Below are 21,829 nucleotides of genomic sequence, written 5' to 3' on the forward strand. Positions count from 1 at the left end.
TTAATACAGCAAGAATATTATAAGTAGCGTTTTGCTAGGGATAAAGAATTTTAACTTTGGGAACATTATTTTAACAGGTAGCCATTTTGCAGCTGAAAATGTATTTATTTTTAGTTTGGTTTACCGTTTTCTTCTTTACTTCCTTAAGAACGATGTTGGTCAGAACCTTACAGTCTATCGTTCCACTATAAAGCTATGATTACTGACTTTCAACAAATCAACAACAATGATGTACAAGAGCTGTGATTTCAATAAGAAGGGCGGAGCAACATATTACAAAGCTCGTGAAAAATGGATATAGTGAAGTGAAAAGGCCTTCAAGATCGAGCGAAAAAATCCGTTTGAATATATTCCGTGGGAATATATGAAGTCACTAGCCTACGCCGTAGATAAGCCCAAAAAGATTACACCCTTCGAAGATAACACTCGCAGCTTAACGAATTCCATTGATTGTAAAACAGAGCTTTTGTTTCATATTATCCCAAAGAAAAAACTCTAAGGGTTTTAGATAAAAAATCAAGGCATGAAAACTTGTGTAAACTGAACTTTTGACCACTTAGGAACTAAGTCTTTATATACAAAATCAGTATATATTTCAAAGATTGACGAGGAAATGATGAACCTGTTTTTTTTCAACTTATCCTGAGTGGTTTTTGTTTCGATTTTTAACATCACTCAATCTTCCAAGAATCTTAATATATTATTGAAATATTTATTGTTCCATTTTAAGTAAAAGTGTAGTCTTTACTTGTCAAATGTCAAAAGATGGCACCTTCCCAAATAGTGGGTTATTTAAAATTTAGTCTATAAATGGAAAATTCTTTACGTAACTATTTTTTTTAAACTTTAACGTACAGTGAAATTTCATTATTTTGTTCTGAACTTCATCAAAATAAATAAATAATAATTTGAGATTGAAAATTCACATTTAAATTTAAAAATTCTCAACCATACTTTACTGGATTATTTTCTTCCTCTTCATTTATTGTATTACACAATACAAAAAATATCCCAGTATTCTTTTCCATTAAACTATAAAAATGAAAAAGGCACAAAAATGTTAAAAATAAAAACAAAATCTTCTATAAATAAAAATCCTTTTAAAAATTCTCTTGCTTCCATCTCCATCTATTAATTTCGTAATATGAATATAAAAACTCTGATTTAATTTTATTTTCTGATTAATTATTATCATTTATTATTATTTTTACAATATTTTATTTTAAATATACATACATTTTATTAAATTTAACTTACATACATTTTGGTTTTAATTTATTATAATAAACTTAATTACAAACATTTACAGTCAAATAGTTACAAATTAAAAATTATTATTAATATATTTAAATATTCCCAGAAGATCCATACAGTTGTGATTCACAATTTACTTTCTTTTGTTACACAGCATTTTCCTCGAGTCCTTGCTGCATTAAATCCACACGATTGCATTTAAAGGAAAAGAAAAGACCGAAAATGGGAATGGGAAAAAGTGTAATTAAACAGATAAAGTGTAAATAATGCAAACGACAATGGAAATGCTTTTCTCTTGTCATTTTAAAGGGAAAAACAAAAAGAAGATAAAATATCTTCCTACCAGTATCCGGTGGAATATCAAATAAATAGAATGGCATAAAGGAAATCACATGCCACACAGACATACATATCCGTGCTAAAGGATACAATGCTAGACACAATCTCACAAATAATAACTGCATTGTATGTACTGCAAACACACACATACCTTCATTAAAGGACTAATTGCCCGGGGCGATGGAAGCATATGAAGGGCTCCATTCGATCCTCGTTGCAGGGACATTGGCGGATGTTGACCCAATAGTGTAGTAGTAGTTGCTGAGGAGACACTTGATTCTCTTTTTCCTTTGCCGTAATATGTTGTGAGCGGTCTGAGTCAATTTTGAAAAAGAAATTTAATTAAATTAATAAAAAAAATCTAATTAAAATTCATAAAGCAATTTATAAGAGCTAAATTGGTTACAATTTGATGCGGATACTCGGGCGTATACGTAATTTTTATTTCATGCTAATGAACAGAAAAATAAAACAATACAGAAAAACAACCCAAGAGAAATTCGCGTATAATAAAATAAAAAAAGTAACCATGTGATGTATGTACATTTAATTCAATTTATTCTCAACCACAATAAACAACGCAAAATGAACATAAAGAATGAAAATAGATTTCAATTTACAGGCGTGTTTATTTTAAAAGGATACGATTTTCACTGTTTTTTCTTCTCTTTTCAAACCAAAAATAAATAAACGGCAGGCGGGTAGTTAGGTTAAGGAGAAAAAGAAAGACATCACGTAACTTTCACGTTAATCAAACTCTTATAAGAAGAGCTACTTAAAATCAAGAGGTTGGAAATTCTTCCACAAAACATAACGTACAATCCGCCTCTCATAATAAATGGCCCCTCATAAAATCAAATGTCAGTGTACATAAGCACTAAGCACTCCCAAGAAAAAATCAAAAAAAAAAAAATAATGCCTAACATACTATAAAATTGTTTTACATGACATCAGCACATATGGTTGTTAAGAGACAAACAAAAAACCAAGACAAGAATGAGAAAATAAATTGGTTCAATTTTTTCAATATGAGCCGAAATGAACTATGAAAAGGCCTTTGGGTATTTTTCTTCTGTCACCAGAAATTACATAGTTATGATGTTATCCTTGAACTTGAGGGTTTTTTTTTTGGGTCTATTGAATGAAAACGTGTGCATTTTTAAATAAATTTATATATTTATCAAACGTAATAAAATAAATACAGAACCGTTTTCAAATTTAATAGCTCGATTAGCATGCTTATAAGGCAAACATAAGGCATACGTGGGAGGATAATTTACTTGAACTAAAGGATTTATGTGTTTTACTATGTACCCACTAACAATTTAAGTTGATGCTCCTTTTGGGTAAACTTTGCTTGAATTTTAATATTAGCATTCAAAGTCATAGGCTTTTGTGAGTTCTTAAGGTTTCTTTATATGCAACCTTATAAAATAAATGTTGATATCAACAAATTGAAGTGCCTATTAATTTAGCTTATTTTTTTAAAAACATTTCGTTCAAATTTGCAGTAAGGTTATAAACGTTTTTGTACATAAAATTTGTTAACAGCCTTACCTTTGCTTCTAAGAGACTTAGAGGCACGTCAAAGCTGTTATCACGTATAACCATTACCGAGCTATTTTTAAAATTACACTTGTTTTGAACACAATAGAATAACGTTAAACGGAAATCGTTTTCATAAGCGGTACATACTTTTTTCTACCTCATACCATCTGAAAATTTGGTTTTTATATCTAAAATTGACTTTGATTAAGGAGGTGTTGTAGCGTACTTAACATAACGTTGATCGCATGAATCATGAACAATTTTTAAATTTTGCATTAGCAATAGCTTATGGGAAAGTTAATTCCTCAATTAAAAAGATATAGAACACCTTATGCATCTTTATAGTTACTAATGCACAGTTTCAGACGTTTCCAATACGTGTTTTCAATACGAAACACACTTCCAACGATAAATAGTTTAAATTCCTTACTTCATCTGATTTGCTTCATTTCAGCCTTGCGGACGTATTGCTTTCGTAACAAATTTTGTAATCGGGATATTGATGTTTGATCAATTGCGATGGTAGAGAAGTCGAATAAAATAGGTCCGTAGAGCTGGAAGTACCACAGAAATTCTATTTTGAGTTTCAAATTTAAAAATTGTTCAAATTTCGTCATGGTAATGCCATACAAAAATGTTTGAACTTTGGAAATACATTTTTAGGGGGAAACAATTTTAGAACCAAACCGAGATAAGAGCACTTAACTTGCATAAAATGAGCCCTTAATAACCCCTTCATTAGATTTTTAAAATGTTGTTTGGTTTAGAAGGGTTTAGAAAAAAAATGAAGTTTTTGACTGTTAAAAGTCGAATTTTTATTTCCTGAACACCGTTTAATTTAATAAAAATATGATTTAAAATCATGAACAATGAATTTAAAATAAACCAGCATGGTGTTCAAAATATGCGTTTCGCCCCGATGCAATGGTTGGTCTCATCAGAAGATGACCATTGCACCTTGTCTTGACGCATATTTTCTCGAATAAATCGAGAATCCATATAATATGTCCAAATGTCCCATAGCAAGGAAATAAAAATAGCTACAATTTATCTCCTCTGAAGACTTGTAGCAACCATATAATTCACAGTAGCTCTATGTAGCTCACTGATTTAAATAGAAAACTCTAATATTTGATGACCAAATGTCAAACTGTTTTTGATTTTAAAAAAATATCAGATTTGTGTTTTGTTTTTAATGGTATGTCTCAAAACTCTGTGAAAAAGAAATACAATCCAGCCGTATATTTATAAACACTAAGTAACTGCATTTCAAAATTATTAAAACAAAAACTTAAAAAACTTTTTGTATCAAAATTATAAAAATGAGGATTTTAAGGAAAAAAAAAACTTAATAAATTAAGAAATTAAATGGCATTTAACATTTTAAGAAAAAATATTTTGTAGGTATATTTTTGGATCTTCAAGTATGAGTTCTATTTTAAAACAATCTCTTTGAATAGGTATTAATTTTTTATTGTATTAAACTTTCCATAAATGTCAAACTAATGAAGCAGGTTTGAGTTTTGTTTCATTACATCACTTTTAAAGCAAAACAACTTGAACAAATATTGCACATTTATTTAAAATAAAAATCGATTTTTGTTCGTCATACTTACAGAGCATTTCATCAATTCAAAAGATGAAGCTCATTTAAAGTTTGAAAACTACTTAAACAACCAAAATTCTAATTTTAGAATCTTCATGAGACTTTTTAAGATAATATTAAAACAAATTTACTGTTTACTACTGGCGTGCATTGCAGGTAAATGATAAGTGTTTTATTACTAGTCAAGGCATTGAAAAGAAACATTTTGAATACAGCGGGTGAAAACATTACTATTTTGAGATAAACGTTTATTGACTTCATAGTCTTAAGAATTGACAACTTCATATACGTTTAGTCACTTAATGGCCTTAAGGAATGGCAGCTTCATTCGTGCTGTTTAACGCTTTGTAGTATTCTTTGGGGGATAACTTCAAACCTCTTTACGATATTTATTCCATTGTAAAGAGAAAAGTTAATAACTAAACTCAATTTAAGCCAATTTAAGGTCTGTTATGGATTCTGGAACTCTGGTATAGACCTTGATTTTTCACTTGGTTAAAAAAAGTCTAAAGTTGCCATTGTTTCTTGTAGTACATTTAATCAATTTCAATGCGTTTCGAATGCGTTCGAAGTGAAATCTTGTTTTGGAAAACTATTTAGTTCAATGGTAATACAGTGAATGCATATTATAAAACAGTTAAGGCTTGGTATTTTTTTTCGAACATTTTATTTATAATTTTAAAAATAATTTAATTTTTAAGAGTAACAATTATTACCAAAAATGAAAATTTTAACTTCCCATAGAAATCCGATTTGTAAAATTGAAAGTTTTGACGTTTCTCGACGGTTCAAGGTCCCTAAATTCGAAATAAAAGATTTTTAGCGTGCACAGAGGAGCGTGTGTACTCACGTTCGTACGTCATCTAGGCCGGTGATTAGAACGCAAAACATGAAGATTGGGCGATCAACATAGTAATCCCAGAGGTAACCATCTTTTTAATTTGATGAATCTTTACAGCGTTGAATATGGCGTCGACCTGCTGCCTACTGAAAAGCCATCGTATCCAAGAAGCGGCTCCTTTCTGGATCTTTTGCTGTACGGCACTGACTGACAGTAACAGACAAAGCGGGTAATCACCTGTAATGCAGATTCCGAACGAAGAACCGTTGGCCTCGTTCCACGAGCGTCTTAGTGAGAGAACTTCGTTCGAGTGACATAGTCCCACCAAACTACAGAAACCTGACAAATACAAAAATTGACCAACATTCACAACAGTTGGACGAAACAATAAAACGAACAATGGAACGGACAATACCAAAATACAAAGAACGAGACCAAATGGACGCTTACTCGTACATTAACGCAACTATTGACGCACTACGCAGGCACAAAATGACTTTCAGGCCCACACGACTTGGAGGTTAGGACACTGAAGTCATCAATAAAAAATGCCAATCTGTTGATTAAGGAGAACTACAGGTAATCAATTTACAAGTACTGGGACCGCAAGATCCGGTCAGTAAATTCCAATGACCCTAGTATGTTCCCTAAAATCAACAAGATATTCAAGAAAAAGAACGATAATGACCTTCCATGTCTGAAACTCCAAAAAACTGAGGAGAACAGAGACGAACTCATGACAGCACAAATAGATCCAGAAGAAGTCATCTTTGACGATGACTTTTACAAAATTGAAGATCCGAAGGAAAAAGTGATGGCGGTGGGAGCTGCTTCCAGCAAGTGTACAAGGTGAATGTTATTATTCGCCCTAACCATGACTTGGAAAACAGAGCCCTACTTAATCACTTTTACCTTCGAAATGATATCACACAATGGCGATCTGAGAACCGCGGTTTCATGCGGTTCAATGACGATTCCTTGGCAAATGCCATAATCGCCAAACAAACGGGAGCAAGTCCCTTGTTAGTGACGAAGGTTGAGCTTCAGCTCATCTTCTGTTCAATAAAAACAAAAAATCAGTAGGTGTCGATGGTATATCCAACGTTGTACTAAGACATTTACCGATGTAGACAATTGACATTTACACCACACTCTTCAATAATGCACTGAATATTGCATATTATCCAGTGCATTGGAAGACCGTTGTGGATAAACAGTTCGGGTTCAACTCGTTTCTGATATCCAATGGAATAAATCAAAACAACAATGCACAGGTGCTGTTCGGGTTGATTTGCAAAAGACTTTGACACCGTATGGTTAGAGGGTCTTTACCTAAAACTGTGCAGGCTTGGCATAAGAAAGCCATTGTTGTATATTTTTTATGATATGCTTAACGGTAGAAAGTTTGTTGTCAAAAGTGGCAATGTGACTTCTATCCCAACATTCTCAATTAAAAATGGTCTTCAACAGGGCAACAGGGAGCGGTGAATTCACCGATTCTCTTCAGCATTTACACCAGCGATCTGATAGGTAGTCTTACAAAGACAATTGCGTACGCCGACGATCTAATTGCGTACAGAGCGGCCCGAAAGGTTGAGGTTATTGGAATTCTCTTGTAGCGTGATTTCGATAAGATTCAGCGATATTGCGACGACTGGAAACTGAAAATAATGTTCAGGAGCCGGAGACAATTCTGTTCCGGACTCCGTTGGCTAGGGCCACGATTGATACGTGCAGGAATTAGCGCAATATGGCGCAATTCAAAATAAGGGTTTCTTTTAAATATATTAATAAGCTCAAATTTTGAAATCCAAAACAGTTTTGTGCAACAAAACTAATGATTTCAATATCGGGAAAAATTTGGAAAAAAAATCGAATTTACAGTTTTTTACAAAAAGTAAAAACCTAAAAAGCATTGCTAAAAGTTCGTAAACATTGATTTTCGACTCAAATATCTTTTCAAAAAATATCGGCTTTAAACTTATTTTATCTCACAGAAAATATTTTCTTCGACATTCAGTACATTTTTTATAAAAAATCGAACACTCAGTTTTTCATAAAAAAATAAAATCTAAAAAAACTAGTACGCAAATTTGGTGAAAATTGATGTTCGAATCTCGATATCTCAGGAACAATAGACAATTTTGACTTCAAATTAATTTTATTCATTTAATTTGTATTTGCATATATAAGAAATACAAATTTTTAAAAAACGCTACTATACTTGGTAAAAATTTCGACTAAAAATCTCATAAGCAAAAGTAGGTTTTGATTTCTTTATATACAAAATGTTGTTGGTAATTTTTAATTTTTTAAGAATAATTTAACTAACAACTTTTTTAACAAAACACGAAAACCTACAAACTTTGAAGCAAAACAAATCCACAGACGGGATGGGATGTTTTCAGTGTGGTACGAATCCCAGCCCCTTTTTTTAAATTGAAAAGCACATTACACATGCAATTCAAAAATATAAGAAATTAAACAAATTATGACAATTAACAAAATCGTTTTTTTGCTCCTATGATATATGAACGTATTTCCAGAGATTTTGAAAAGTATTTGAAGTTATGAAATCGATATATGTAAAGATAAAACATTGAAAACAATTTCTAAATTTTTAACGTTCTAAAAAGCAATTTCACGAGCCATTCAGCATCTTTTTACAGAAAATCCACAAAAGCCTTTCTTACTCTCCACAATGTTTTATTATATTTCTGTTTTATTATAAGTATAAACATTCACAATCAAACTACAATACAATTATGAAATTTAATGAAAATACGAGAAGTCGTTTTTGTGAAATTTCAAAATGCTCTGTACTTAATTTTGAACACTCGTGCGTGTGAAATGAATTGCATCACCATCTGCATAGTGCCACTTCACATCAAAGAAACATGAGCAACACAAAAACCTCAAAACTCAATTATACGTCTTCTATAACTAATTGCACCTACTCGTTCCTTAACATTTGATTCTTTGTCTTGTTATGTTCTGAATTCAAAAAAGGAATCCATGCATAAAACTTCTAGTGGAACAAATCAACCAAACCATCTCATCAATTTTATCCAAACAACCTACATAGATAGATCTTTTATTAAACTTGGCATATTGTGATAGCACAAATGAATCTGCCTTATAGTCGTCCAATGACGAAGACAACGATGACTACGACTATAAGGACGCCATTGTTTAGATATTCAGAAATTTCATCAAAAATTTTGTAGCATAAGGCAGAACAATAATAATTTCCTTGCCACATATACCAAACTTAAATAAATTGTTGGTAAGAAATTGCAAGACTTATGACTGTGAATAGGAGGGTGCGGTTTATATGTAGGATGAGATGATGAAGTTTTCCAAAGAAAAACTTTTACTGTTTGGTTTATTCATTTCACCAGGCTAAGAAGTTGACGTATCTCTTTTGCAATGATGCATGATAGAAGCTTTATAGGAGTAACCAGGACTATAAGACTCCGGAGACAAGGGTCAGAAACATGTGCTGAACTGAGCTGAGCATGAGCATGAGAAACAGCCAGAAGCAACACCTTTTGTTTGTTCTTCCAATATATATCACAAGATGTATACAATGACTAATAAAATATTGTATTGACCAAAATGGTCACTTTTGTCAATAGCAATAGAATGTATTTATTTGGGACACAATACGTACGGTACGTACAATGTACACATAACTTGTGGTTTTTGTGTAAAGTATTTATTTAATCTCCAGAGATTTAGTGTAGATTTATGTTTGCAGGATAAACTTTTTGAGATGAAAGATTGTTTTTTCAAACAAACCATCTTGAAATAAGAAAAATATATTGAATGATTGATTGTGGGGTTTTTCTGAAGAAAAACAAAACAAAAGTCTTTAAATCTGATACAAGCCACAAAACACCCGGGATACAAATATATAAAATAGTATGTATTATAAATTTTAAGAAGATATAGATTTGTGGAGTCATTGTTAATATAATCTTAATTAAATCTTTCTTTAATACAAAATTCAACTAAATTCTTAACTTTATTCGAATAAATTCGCAAATGAAGGTGTATGTTGCTTTTTCTTTTTGAAATTGTTTATATATATACATATATATTAAATATGGCAGGCTATATTAAATATTTATAAACCTATCTGAAATCGGTTGATTGGCTCAGTAGAGATTAAAACAGAAAATTGTTTAAATAGAGAAACAGGTGATGAGAAACGGTTTTAAAGCTTTTGGACAAACAAACATGCCAATAAATACTAGTTTGAATTTTCGTCAACATTAAAGAAAATGTCTCTTAAGGCCTTCAAATTAACATCAACTTTTTTTATTTAGAAAAAAAAAAACGCAAGGAAATTTTTTTCCATTTATAAGTTCCCAAAATAATTTCAATTCATCAAAATTAAACTTGTACACATTTTATAATAACGCAACACAATCCAGGAAACAGATGTAAATTAAAAATAATATAAGTGTTGAAAAAACTATGCCAATAATATTTCAAGGATTTGCTTAAAATACTAATAGTGATCATGCTCACTTCATGCAAAGAAAAATACGTATTTTTTTGTTTAGCTTCTTAAATGTTATAATTTTGGGATTTTAATATAAATTAATTCATTTATTAAAATATTGTTTTGCATTTCTTTTTTGTGGAAAATATTTGTCAATAACTTTTAACGCAACGAAACAACACAACTTTACTAGTATAACAAAGTTAAAATGGAGTTCTTACTTCGGTAATTTTATTTTTTTATTTTAGTAGCTTAGTACCAAAAAATACAAATTTAAAATTTTGAATCTTGACATTAATTTGTTCGTATACTTCGTGAATATTTTATTTAACGTTCTATACAATTATTTTTAATTAAAGTATATTTTTTTTATTTTAAACCACTTTAACAAAATTAAATATTTATACAAACATTGAAAATTGGGTCTCGAAAAATGTGTTTTAGTATATTTTTTTCTAGAAGAAAGTTGCTGGAATTGAAAATAAACGTTTTAAGTGTAGGTCCAAAAATATGTCATTTAAAAAAATTAGAACAATTTTATTTACTCTTACATATTTCGAAACAGTATAATTGAACAAAAAACAGGACTTCGATTTTCAAAAACAAATTTTGTCTAAAACACTTGCATAAACAAATTGTCTATGAAAGGATGAATTAAGAACTCCATGCAAACAAATATTTTAAACTTTACATAGGACGTTATAAAAATGTTCACATTTCTCAATGTTTCGAGATCCCTAGAGTCGAAATGAAATATTTTTAGAAAGATGTCTGTGCATGCGTGTGTACGTACTTCCGTACGTTTGCGACATTTTTTTAGTCGTCCATAGCTCAAGAACCAGAAGAGATATCGACTGCAACTAAAATTTTATATTATACAGATAAAAAGGCAGAAAGGACACTCAAGAAAATTGCGTGGGTGGTTTGTTTACCATACCAGTTTAAAAAAAGGCTAACCCTAAATACCTCACGAACCAACGACGCTAGAGACTTCAATTGAATTTTGTATTATATTTTGTAACGTAATACAAAACAAGAACATTTTTAGAAAACAATCCCATCAAGGTTTTTTTTTTAAATCAAAAAAACTAAAAAAAATGTTTCACCTCGAAAATTTTACAAATACAAAATGATTTTTTCACCAAAACAATTTTGTACAACAAAAAATAAAATGTTTAACATCTGGTAAAATTATAAGCAAAAACCGAAATGACAGTTTTTTTTTACAAAAATAAAAACTTAAAGAAAATTTTGCAAAAGTTGTTAAAAAGTGAGTGTCGACTCAAATATCTTTTCAAAACTTTGAGATCATGACTTCCAGCTTATTTATGCTTACAAGAAATATTTTTTGAGAAAAATCGAATTGACAGTTTTTTTTACAAATAATAAAAACTTAAAAGTAAATTTAACAAAAGTGCGTAAAAATTGATTTTCGGCTCAAATATCTTTTCAAAACTTTAAGATATTTTTGTTTTAAACTTTTTTCTATTAAAAAAAAACTGCTTTCAACGTTCAGTAAAATTTTGAGAGAAGTCAGTTTTTTTACAAAAATAATAACTTAAAAGAAAATTTAACAAAAGTTGGTAAAAATAGATTTTCGACTCAAAACTTTAAGATCATGACTTCCAGCTAATTTATACTTACAACAAATATTTTATTCAACGTTTGGAAAAAAATTGAGAAAAATTGAATTGACAGTTGGTAAATATTGATTTTCGACTCTAATATATTTCGCTTTAAACTCATTTTATTTAAAAAAAAATATTGTTGTCAACGCTCAGTTATATTTTCAGTAAAATCTTTTTTTTTACAAAAAATAAAAACCTGACATAAATAACAATAAAATAATACTTGGTAAAAATTTACTTTCGACTCAAATAGCTTTTCAAAAATTAAAAATATTGTCTTCAAACTTTTTTTAACTTCAAAGAGAATGTTATTTTCGTTATTCAGTATTTTTTTTTTATAAAAATCTAACAGTCCGTTTTTTCATGAAAAGAATCTACAAAAAAAATTTGCTAATTTATTAATTATATAATAACTATTTCTTTATATTAAAAATATTGTTGGTAATTTTAAAAATTGTGAGAATAATAAATTCAACCAACAAACTAGATTTTCAAACGTAACTATTTCTTTATATTAAAAATATTGTTGATAATTTTAAAAATTGTGAGAATAATAAATTCAACCAACAAATTTTTTAACCCAATACCAAAAACTACAAACTTTTAAGTAAGACATATAGACAGAAAGGATGGGAAGTTATCGGTGTGGGTCGCATCCCAACCTCTCTTTTTTATTAATTTGGAGGCACACAATATTTTTTAATGTTTTCGATATTTGGTATTTAGGAAAAAAGTTACCAAAACTATATTATAGTATTTTGTATTTATCTTATGATATAAAAAGCATTTCCTAGCATTTTCCGTTCAAAAGTTTTGACAGAAAACCAATATTATTTATCTGAGGTGAAATCTCTATTTTGACTGCACTATAAATTTTGTCTCAATAAACAAAACAATTTAGTGGATATTTTTTACTAGTGGACTTTCAAAAAGACGAAACATTTTGGTTTAACTCAAAAATCGCATGGACCATAATTATTATTGTGTTTTAGATATTATTTTGATACAAAATCACTTAAGAGCTGTGAAGTGGTCGTTGATGAATTTCTTGAGGGTTTTCTGTTTCCCAGTATCGGAAATTTTGTGTATTTACAGTACCCGATAAATGGAAATGGTCCTCGTCAGACGAAATTAAAACAGCACCAACGGGAATGTTTTGAAGAATGTCTTCACAAACAAATTCGTCTTACACTCCTATCAGACAATCCAAGGGCAGCTGTATGTTTAAGTGCTCAACGCCTCGGAGATTGCTTGATAGACGCACTTACACGTTCCACATTATCTGGCGTTGTTGCGGTTAAAGGTCGGCCAGATGATTTTCTCTTTAGCGCAGAACCCGTTGTTCTAAAGTTTGATAACCAAACTTGAATTGTTTTTCTATCCGGAACAGGATAATGTCGTCCAAGTTGAAATCGAATACGAAATGCTCGCTGAGTAGTAATCGCAGAACTACCATTACGGATATATTCTTCTACGACAAATGCCCGATGCTCATCGTGCCACGCCATCCATTATAACTACTAAAAACGGCACGTAGACCTCTATCTATCTATACCCGGAATACCATTTTAAATGGTCTACAACTCAAATTATTGGCAATACATTTCATTGTTTGTTAACGTTGTTAAAACGTAGACTTTAATATTATAAAAATGTTGGTTAACTGAAAGTTGTGAATTTCAGATTCGGTAAGAGTTTACCTAACGTGAAACTAACTAATTTTGAATAAGATTTAAGCTAAAGTGAAATCGGGTACTTTGGGAGATAATTGAAAAAATTTCTGTTAAGCTTTAACCATTTCCAATAAAATGTTTAATATATTTGTTTTGCTTTTGACACTTTTGGTTAGATAAATTTCCCCATTCGAAGTTATCCTTCTCCATTTCAAACCAGAATTCCATCATCAAAATTGTTGAAATTCTATCTTGCGGATGTATTACATAAAATTAAAATAAACAACATTAAACGTTATCTCATAACAACAATCGATTCTATATTATTATAGGTTAGTACATTGTCTTACTTCAGTTCTTCTTAAAATACTTTTCATGGGCAATTTTGAACACAGTAGGTCATGTTAGGGTTATTTAATTTTTAGTACTCATTTACTTTTATCTTATTTAAGCCTTATGTTTGCTATAAAATTGTAAAACATCATCGAATCTAATATAAATGGCAACACAAGCATAGAAAATAAAAATATACCTATAAAAGCGATAAACGAAGCCTTAAATCATAAAAAGATATATGGATAAAAGTGCCCTTAGGAAAAATTTGTGCGTAAATAAATTGATCTGAAAAATAACAAAAGATACAAAAAAAAAAGAATCATAATGACACAAGTATGAATTATATAATATTTCTAGGACATGTTTAAAAACGTAAAATTCTTAGTGCAATTTTATTAAATTGAAAGAGACATTTGTGTAAACAAATTTTAAAATCTATTTTGATTACACAACAAATTAAGTAAACAAAAACACCGAGATAACTTACCTAATACTAATGCTTTCAGTTCTAGTTCTTGGGGAATAGTCCTTCGATTGACTAATACTTTTCGTTGTAAATCTGTAAGAGATTTTATTTTATTTTCTTTGATTAAATAAAGTGTCACTTTGTCACTTATTTGTTTGACAACACAACACAGAGATAATCCACAAAAAGAAAATACCAAAATCAACAACAAAATACAGTGCAAGAGTTTTCTTTTATTTATTTAAGTTTATTTCAATTAAGTAAATTTGCAAAATCAACAAAATTTCAAACGTTTGTGCCATAAATTCACACTGAGCAAGTGCCAATAATCCTATATCCTTATTTTTTAAAATGGTTTCAAGAGAATATCATACTCTTGGTATAGAAGGATTATCCGCAGTTAAGGTTTATTTTATTTTTTTGTCTACATAAGTGGTGTACATGAATGTAAAAGAGGAATATAGCAATATATTGATGAAGGTCGTCACAAAGGATATTTTAATCCATTCGTTCATTTATTTCTTTCGTTTTTATTTTATATACATTTTAAAGAAACGTAACACTCATACCCCTTATTTTATCGCGTTACGACTCGCGTTTTGATGGTAACGTTGAAGATATTTTAGGGACTCAAGGACCTTCGTCACAATAAGCTTTTATGCTAATATATTTAATTTTGTTTGTTTGGCGTTTCACAGGACTAAATGATTGGCTTATGTAGATATGGATATTAAAAGAAAAATAAAAACATTTTTGCATAAAATTAAATCATTTTTTTAACTTAACAAAAAACTGATTCGCACTAAGTGACATTTTCTGAGAAAATAAGAAAAAGTAAAATAAATATTTAAATTAATTTTCCGTCAACAGAGACGACAATTTTGTTATTAGTAATTGTATGAGCGTGAAAGAGTTACATCATATTCATCATTTGATATTCAAAAAATGTTAAGAAAAAAGGTCGGTCGGAATTAGAATGTAGTACCTATTGAATAATTGATTTATTGAGAATTTTATTATCAGTCGTTTTGGAGTAAGGATATTTTTGTACGGACAATTTCAATAAAGTTCTAGTCTCTAAAACTTGGTTTACTGATAAATTTAAAATAATTCGTTTGACCTCTTACTCATTTCTTCATCAAGCTTTAGAACGCAGATTAAAATCTCAGTATGAGATAGAACTTTGATTTAAAACACCCCTAAGTTTGGCTCAAAGATGGAGTGCGGAGTTGATTCTGGGATTTTTTCTGAGTCCCTAAATGTTGCCAAATCCTTTAGGCTTCCTGACTTTGATAGCATTTTTCGGGCTGAACTGCTGGCAATAAGGGAGGCATGTAAGATGCTCAAACAAAACCCAAACCAAAACCGAAATCTTTACCGGCTATCTTTACAGAGAGTCAGGCAGCTGTCAAAGCCATTAACTCGGCCATATCCTCATCTAATTTGGCCAGCAATGTCGCGATGAGCTTGCGAGCCTGAATATTAACCTCGGTGTCACCCTGATCTGGGTTCCGGGCCATAGTGGTATCGTGGGAAATGAACGGGCTGACGAGCTAGCCAGGCAAGGATCGGCCCTTCATAGCTCACTTGCGGAAATGGTTAACATTCCTCTTGGTGCTATGAAGGGTAAAATCTTTTCTATCTACCAAACTGAATCAAACCGAAGGTGGAGCAATTTACCCAACTGCATTATATCTAGGAAGATATTGCCCACCTATAATAAAACCCGTATAAACGATCTTCTATGCAGGCCAAGGCAAGACATAGCCAGGATTGTTGCGGTTTGTACCGTACATTGGCCTATAGAATCAGTTCATGCAGAGAAGTTGGGTATCTCTTACAACACCTTTTGCCGTAGTTGTAGTGACCAAAGAGAAAAAGAAACGATAATCCATTTCCTCTGCAAATGTCCTGCTTTGGCAAACACAAGGATGAAATACTTTGGAAAAGCATCCTTTCACGAACTTGATGAGCTATCTGAGACAAAGATTAGAGGGATAATCTTTTTTCTCAATGCGACAAAATGGCTCTAACATAATCGCTATGAAGCTTCTCTATAAATCTATCCCTTTCAATCAAAGGTCAAACGAGTTTTTGGTATTAAAACGGCGCACTACAGCGCTAATTGGATCTCAGGCTAGTATGCCTTGAGATCGCCATTTCTACTCACCTACCTTGGATATTAAAACTCGGTTCTGCAATGTTTTTACTTTTTTTCAATATCATAATTTTTTTTTTATTAATTCCAGTTTTGGATTAAATCTCAGAGCACAAAGACATCTTATGTGCAATAATTAATGTATATGTACATTTATAAAGATATGGTATGTCATAAAATCAGAAATATAAGCTGCAATGTTGTGGACGCTGATAGTTTTAGAAAGTGTAAGTTACATATGCATTTAAACCTCTTAAACTATTCACTTTTCGTGCTCTTTGTATTACATATAAAGAATGAGAGGACATTATACATATTAGCGCTTAAATTGACCACGAGCACAAACAGACATAAGAGCTATTTAAACTGTGTCGAGAAAGAACATCCAATCCAAAATGGGCAATATTCCTATGTACATAATGACCAGATAAAAGTGTAGATAAATCTGTTATAGAAGACAAGACGTTTATTTTGATATTATGTGCATCTGAAGAAATAAAAATAGTAAACTTTTATCAATATTTTTCGAATTTTTCATTTCAAAAATAATCTTTTGGCTGAATCTACTTAACACACGATTTTGTGAAACTTTTTAATATATTAGTTTCTATTATTTACATTGCATGAATCGTATATAGAGAGTGTAGGAATTTAATATCTTGATCAATGGTTCGAGTTTTCAACCAAAAGTGGACAGAAGTAATTGGAACCAATTTCTTTTGATCTTTATTCAGTGCAACACAAATATGTGCACATTTGTTAAAAATGAATAATTAAAAAAAAAGAACTATAAAAAACAAAATCTATTTAAACACCAAAAAACCAAAACACGATTTTTACTTAGAAAAAAGTCGGAACTATCTACGTAGTGCTAAGAAAATATCAAAACATATTATAGAACTCAGTTCCATTCAACTGATATCTAAAACTATTAATAAACCGAGAATTACTAGATTGAGCTTTTAATATATTTTAGGACTTCATCAAGAAATTGTCAGTTAAAGTATGAATTTAATTTTACTGGAACTCAATATTAACAAAATTGTGTTTTCGCAGCGGTTAAAAATTTTTGTTTGGAATGTGTGCCAAAAACTGAAAAAACTGAAAGTTACTTATAAGAAATTTAGTTGTACAGTTTGTCCAAATAATGATTTCTTTTTATTATTAACAATATAAAAACAACGAGTATTTAAAGAACGATGAATTTTATTTATTCTATTATAAAGAGAAAAGCTACAGCACCACATGATTATTATGATATATTATAATCATTATATTTTTGTGCTTCCATGTCGTCGACATCTTCACAAATTTTTGGTATTGAATCGATTGAGGAGCATTGTCATAAACCTTATCTTTTACGTGGCTCTAAAGAAAAAAGTTTAACTGTTTAAAATCACACAATCTTGGTGGCTAATTTTAATCAACTCTTGAAAAAAAAGGCAGTCAGAAAATTTTGTCTTGCCAAACTGTAAACTGCCGCAGTAAAATGTTCACCATTTTTAATAATGATATAGATTTCATTGTCAAATGTCATAGAATCTTACTACGGATGGTTTTTGACATTTATACGAGTCTTTAAAGGATTTTATGTGATTTCGTTCTCAAATGTTGGTACAATTGATATTGCATTCGTATCTCGATGGCTGTGTTCGTCGAGTAGTTGTGCATTTGAAATCATGTGTTTTACATTGGCGAAAAAAATCAATCTGTTACTGTTGATATTATTTAGTTTTGTTAATGAAAATGGACTAACTGGGCTTATTTTGCAAGAGAAAACAATAGAAAAGATAATTAAGTTTTGTTACCACCGAAGGTTTATCTCAGTTTAGATTAAATTAATCTTTTTTTTGTTTTCACCGCAAAAGAAGATTTAAAAATGATTTAGTTTGAGAGCACTTTCTTATGAAGCGCAAGTGAGATATTTTGATTCGTGTTAAATAATGAAGAACTGAATAGTTCAGCAACATATAAGAATATGCTACCTACTCCATGTGCAATTTTTTTTGTATTAATTTGATTAAAATAAATGTATAGTTTTTGTACACAGGCCGTAATGTATTATCTGTAAAACCAACTCCTCCACACAAGTTTTTCTTCTCAAATTTTGACTCGACTAGGACCGAAATCGAGTCAAATTAAGCTCATTTAAACTCGATTCAGGTATAAAGAATTGAGGTGAGCTTCAAGCTCGCTTGAACACCTCATGTTAATGTAGTAGTCTACGAACAAACCCCCTTTTTGAAGTTTTTATTTTATATCAAATTGTTTGGTTAAAACTTTGAAATCGACGGCAAAGTGTGAAAGCTAAAAATGGAAAACAAAATGAAAACAGGAAAAGATCCATTTTATTAGTTTTAGTTTTTTTTTTGCTGAAGTTAGTTTTAACTTTTGATTTTCACAAAACTTTCTTCTATTCTAAAATACAAAAATCTGGCTACTGTCTATGGGGTTTTTTGGGAATTTTCTACTATACTATTTATAGAATGCAAACAAAACACGGGTAATAAGTGTGTTAGAATCCAACTGCTGATAAATTTAAATTTTGTATAGTTTGTAATATTTTTTGACGGCTTCGTATCAAATTTGGTACGAATTTATTTCATAATGAAACCTAAAAAGTATCCTGGTAAGTCTTAAAAGAAAGACGAAGATAAGAAAATTAAAATATTACTTCTCATTCTTGGTTTTAACGTAGTTTAGCATAACATTGACTTTTAACTTCTCTGCATGTCATATTGATCTTTTTTGTAATTAATTATAAAACTAAATAAAATTTTAGTTTTGTTTTCGTAAGCTAATTCATTAAGTTGTTCATTTATGCAGATATAAGCATAAGATTCAAATTACAAAAGGAAAAACATGAATACAAATTAAATATAAATTATTTTTTAAAATTTACTTAACATTATCCTCCTTAAAATTGTCCATTTTTAAAATTTTTTGAAAATTGATTCAGACCTAAATTCCGCTAAAAAGTGTCTTAGATTATTCCGGAAAATGTTTAATTGTATCAACTTTCAAATATAAAACCAAACTATTGAGGATCGTTTTGTTGTCAATTTTTCACTGTACTTCATGTCTTTTTATATGTATGAACAAAAAAATGGCTAAAAAACAAAATTCTACGTGACATACTAGCCTCTTTAAACAAAAAATATCCGGTGCAAGTTCTTAAAGGCAGTAATTGGAAATTGTTAAAAGACTATTTTTAGAATCGTTTCCAAACAATTTTGCTTTGACCTATGAAAGTGAGCTTTAAGAGAAAATCAGAAATCTTTCAAAACCAAAAAATCAGCATCTGTTCACATTTTCGTTGACATTTTGGCCTTTGAAATGAATTTGATTTAAAGCATTTGCCCCCAATCAAGCCATTTGTTAAATTGCAAAGTAATTTAAAATCACCGTTTATTTGCACTTCAGTAAATAGCAAATCGTTTGGCATCAAGCCAAATCTAATGTATAATTAAGTAATTGCTATAATGCCTACTCTTCTTCTACTTTAACCATAAGAACCATTTAGTGTCAATGCAGAATGATTTTTTAATTGTCTTAATTTACAATACACTCGCACTCTTAAGGTAGATTTTTCACACTCATTGAAAAATCACACAACTATATATTTTTAAGCTAGTTACAGTTATTGTTGGTATTTCAGAATTTAATTAAGTTGTGTAAAATATGCCAGACTGACATCAAATTTCTCAGATTGAAGTTAAGTGACGTCTGCATTTTCTAAGCTGTAATTTATTTTCGTCTGTTATATTTCAGACTCCTATTAAGTGAACACAAAACTTATTCACCAAGCTAAAATTTATTTTTAAAAAACTTATGAATGAATTAATAATTTCATTAAAGAAATGAAAGAACCAACACATTTTGAATAAAACCTCGAAAAGGAACTTTTGTGTGCAGTAAAAGTTTGTTAAAGTGAAATATAAAAAAAAATTTAAATGGCTTAGACGTATTTGTATTTATATACTATTTTCAGTCCTGTCGTTACGAAAATAATTCCTTTTAAGATGTTCAAAGTTAAAACCGAACATTTCCCTAAATCCTTACAAAATGTTAAACCACACATAATACCCATACAAATCTCTACGAAACAGTTTTACTTAAAAGGAATATAATTGATTCTGATGAAAGTATGAAAAATGGTACCATTTCTGGCATCCCCACAAATCCATATGTATGTACCATGTGAAGGATGTTAAAAACCACAAAACTCTTATGATGTGTTTATCACCTGTATAAATTTTGCTATCTTTTGACGAAGAAATCACCATATTTACCTTTTCCTTTCCTGGATTCATGGTAAGTACTTCTGTATCCTGTTCTCTTACATACATAGTTAAGGTAATCACTGGTGAGGAAGGATGATAATATGATGAAGCAAATATTCTCAACTGACTTGGGTAAAATAAACGAAATGACTAAAAGCAACCACAATAATGGATTCTGAATGACTCAATTAAGTGCAGTCATGGACCAAATTGTAGGCAAAATTAATTTAAATGTTCTCTGGCAGGAATGCAGAAGGCGGAAACGGATGTCAAGAGATGAAAAGAAATAGAGTATAGAATGTTCATTTCTATAGAACGGATTTTATTGTTTCCATTTAGAAGAGTATAATAATTGTTGTGCATAGATTTAAAACTAGAGCTTTGGTTTAGTTGTGACATTTTATACAAAAAAAAATGGAAGAAGTAGCAATGCAAACTGTTTTCCATTAAGCGTTTTCTACCTTAATTTGTTTTATTTATTTGAATATTCATTCCATAGCTGCTGACTGGCTCATAAATCAGTCTGAATTTGAATAGCAGCATTTAGAGTGGTTTCTGGTTTATTAGAATAGATGACTTCAGAAATCTTCCCATCGGGGTGAAATTACAGGATTGCAGATTACACTTTACACCACCTCCGCGTGGGAGATCGTTTGTGTAAACTGTTCATTGGCCCACAGGCTATATGTGTAACAAAACCGTCATGGCCTCAGTTATATTGAAACCACATGTCATTCCAATTTGCCAGGTCGTGGGCGATAATAGGCGAATAATACTCACAAAAGGGACGATTATTTCGATTCGAAATTCACACATAGCTAGAACCTTATAGTACTTCATGGTGATATAAATGAGGTCAATTTAACAAATGCAGATACTTTAATATAGTTTGATATTTTCTACTTAAAAACTTCTTATGAGAACATAACGAAGGATATAAAATGCACTCAATGTAATCTATACTAAGACTTTGACGTCTTTAAATCGTTAACCAAAGGTGACATGAAGGACAATTAGTGAAGAAAATACCAGCTTCAACAAGAACATCAAGAAATTCAGTGCGAACCCAAAGAGAAAAAAACCATGGATAATCTATAAGAACATCTATATTAAGAGTAGGAAGCAAAAGATGAGGAAAAAAGGAAGATTAATCTCTCCAAGGACCTGTGAAGCCAAACAAGTCGGTG

General features: G+C 30.3%; 1 protein-coding gene across 2 annotated transcripts in view; it reads right to left on the bottom strand.

Annotated features, from left to right (window-relative positions):
* Window positions 1–1,235: 1,235 nt before the first annotated feature.
* LOC129952620 (diuretic hormone receptor) overlaps window positions 1,236–21,829 on the bottom strand; it is a 122,566-nt gene continuing 101,972 nt past the window's right edge. The window contains exons 11-13 of one of the 2 annotated variants that reach the window (XM_056065335.1): window positions 14,223–14,294; window positions 1,745–1,907; window positions 1,236–1,427 (exon numbers count right to left, since the gene is read on the bottom strand). In XM_056065335.1, coding sequence (XP_055921310.1) covers window positions 1,401–1,427; window positions 1,745–1,907; window positions 14,223–14,294 — 262 coding nt within the window. In that variant the 3' untranslated portion in view covers window positions 1,236–1,400. The remainder of the gene's footprint in view (window positions 1,428–1,744; window positions 1,908–14,222; window positions 14,295–21,829) is intronic. The other variant, XM_056065336.1, reaches the window with a different exon arrangement.

This window comes from Eupeodes corollae, chromosome 3, assembly GCF_945859685.1.
Source record: "Eupeodes corollae chromosome 3, idEupCoro1.1, whole genome shotgun sequence".
Lineage (NCBI taxonomy): Eukaryota > Metazoa > Arthropoda > Insecta > Diptera > Syrphidae > Eupeodes > Eupeodes corollae.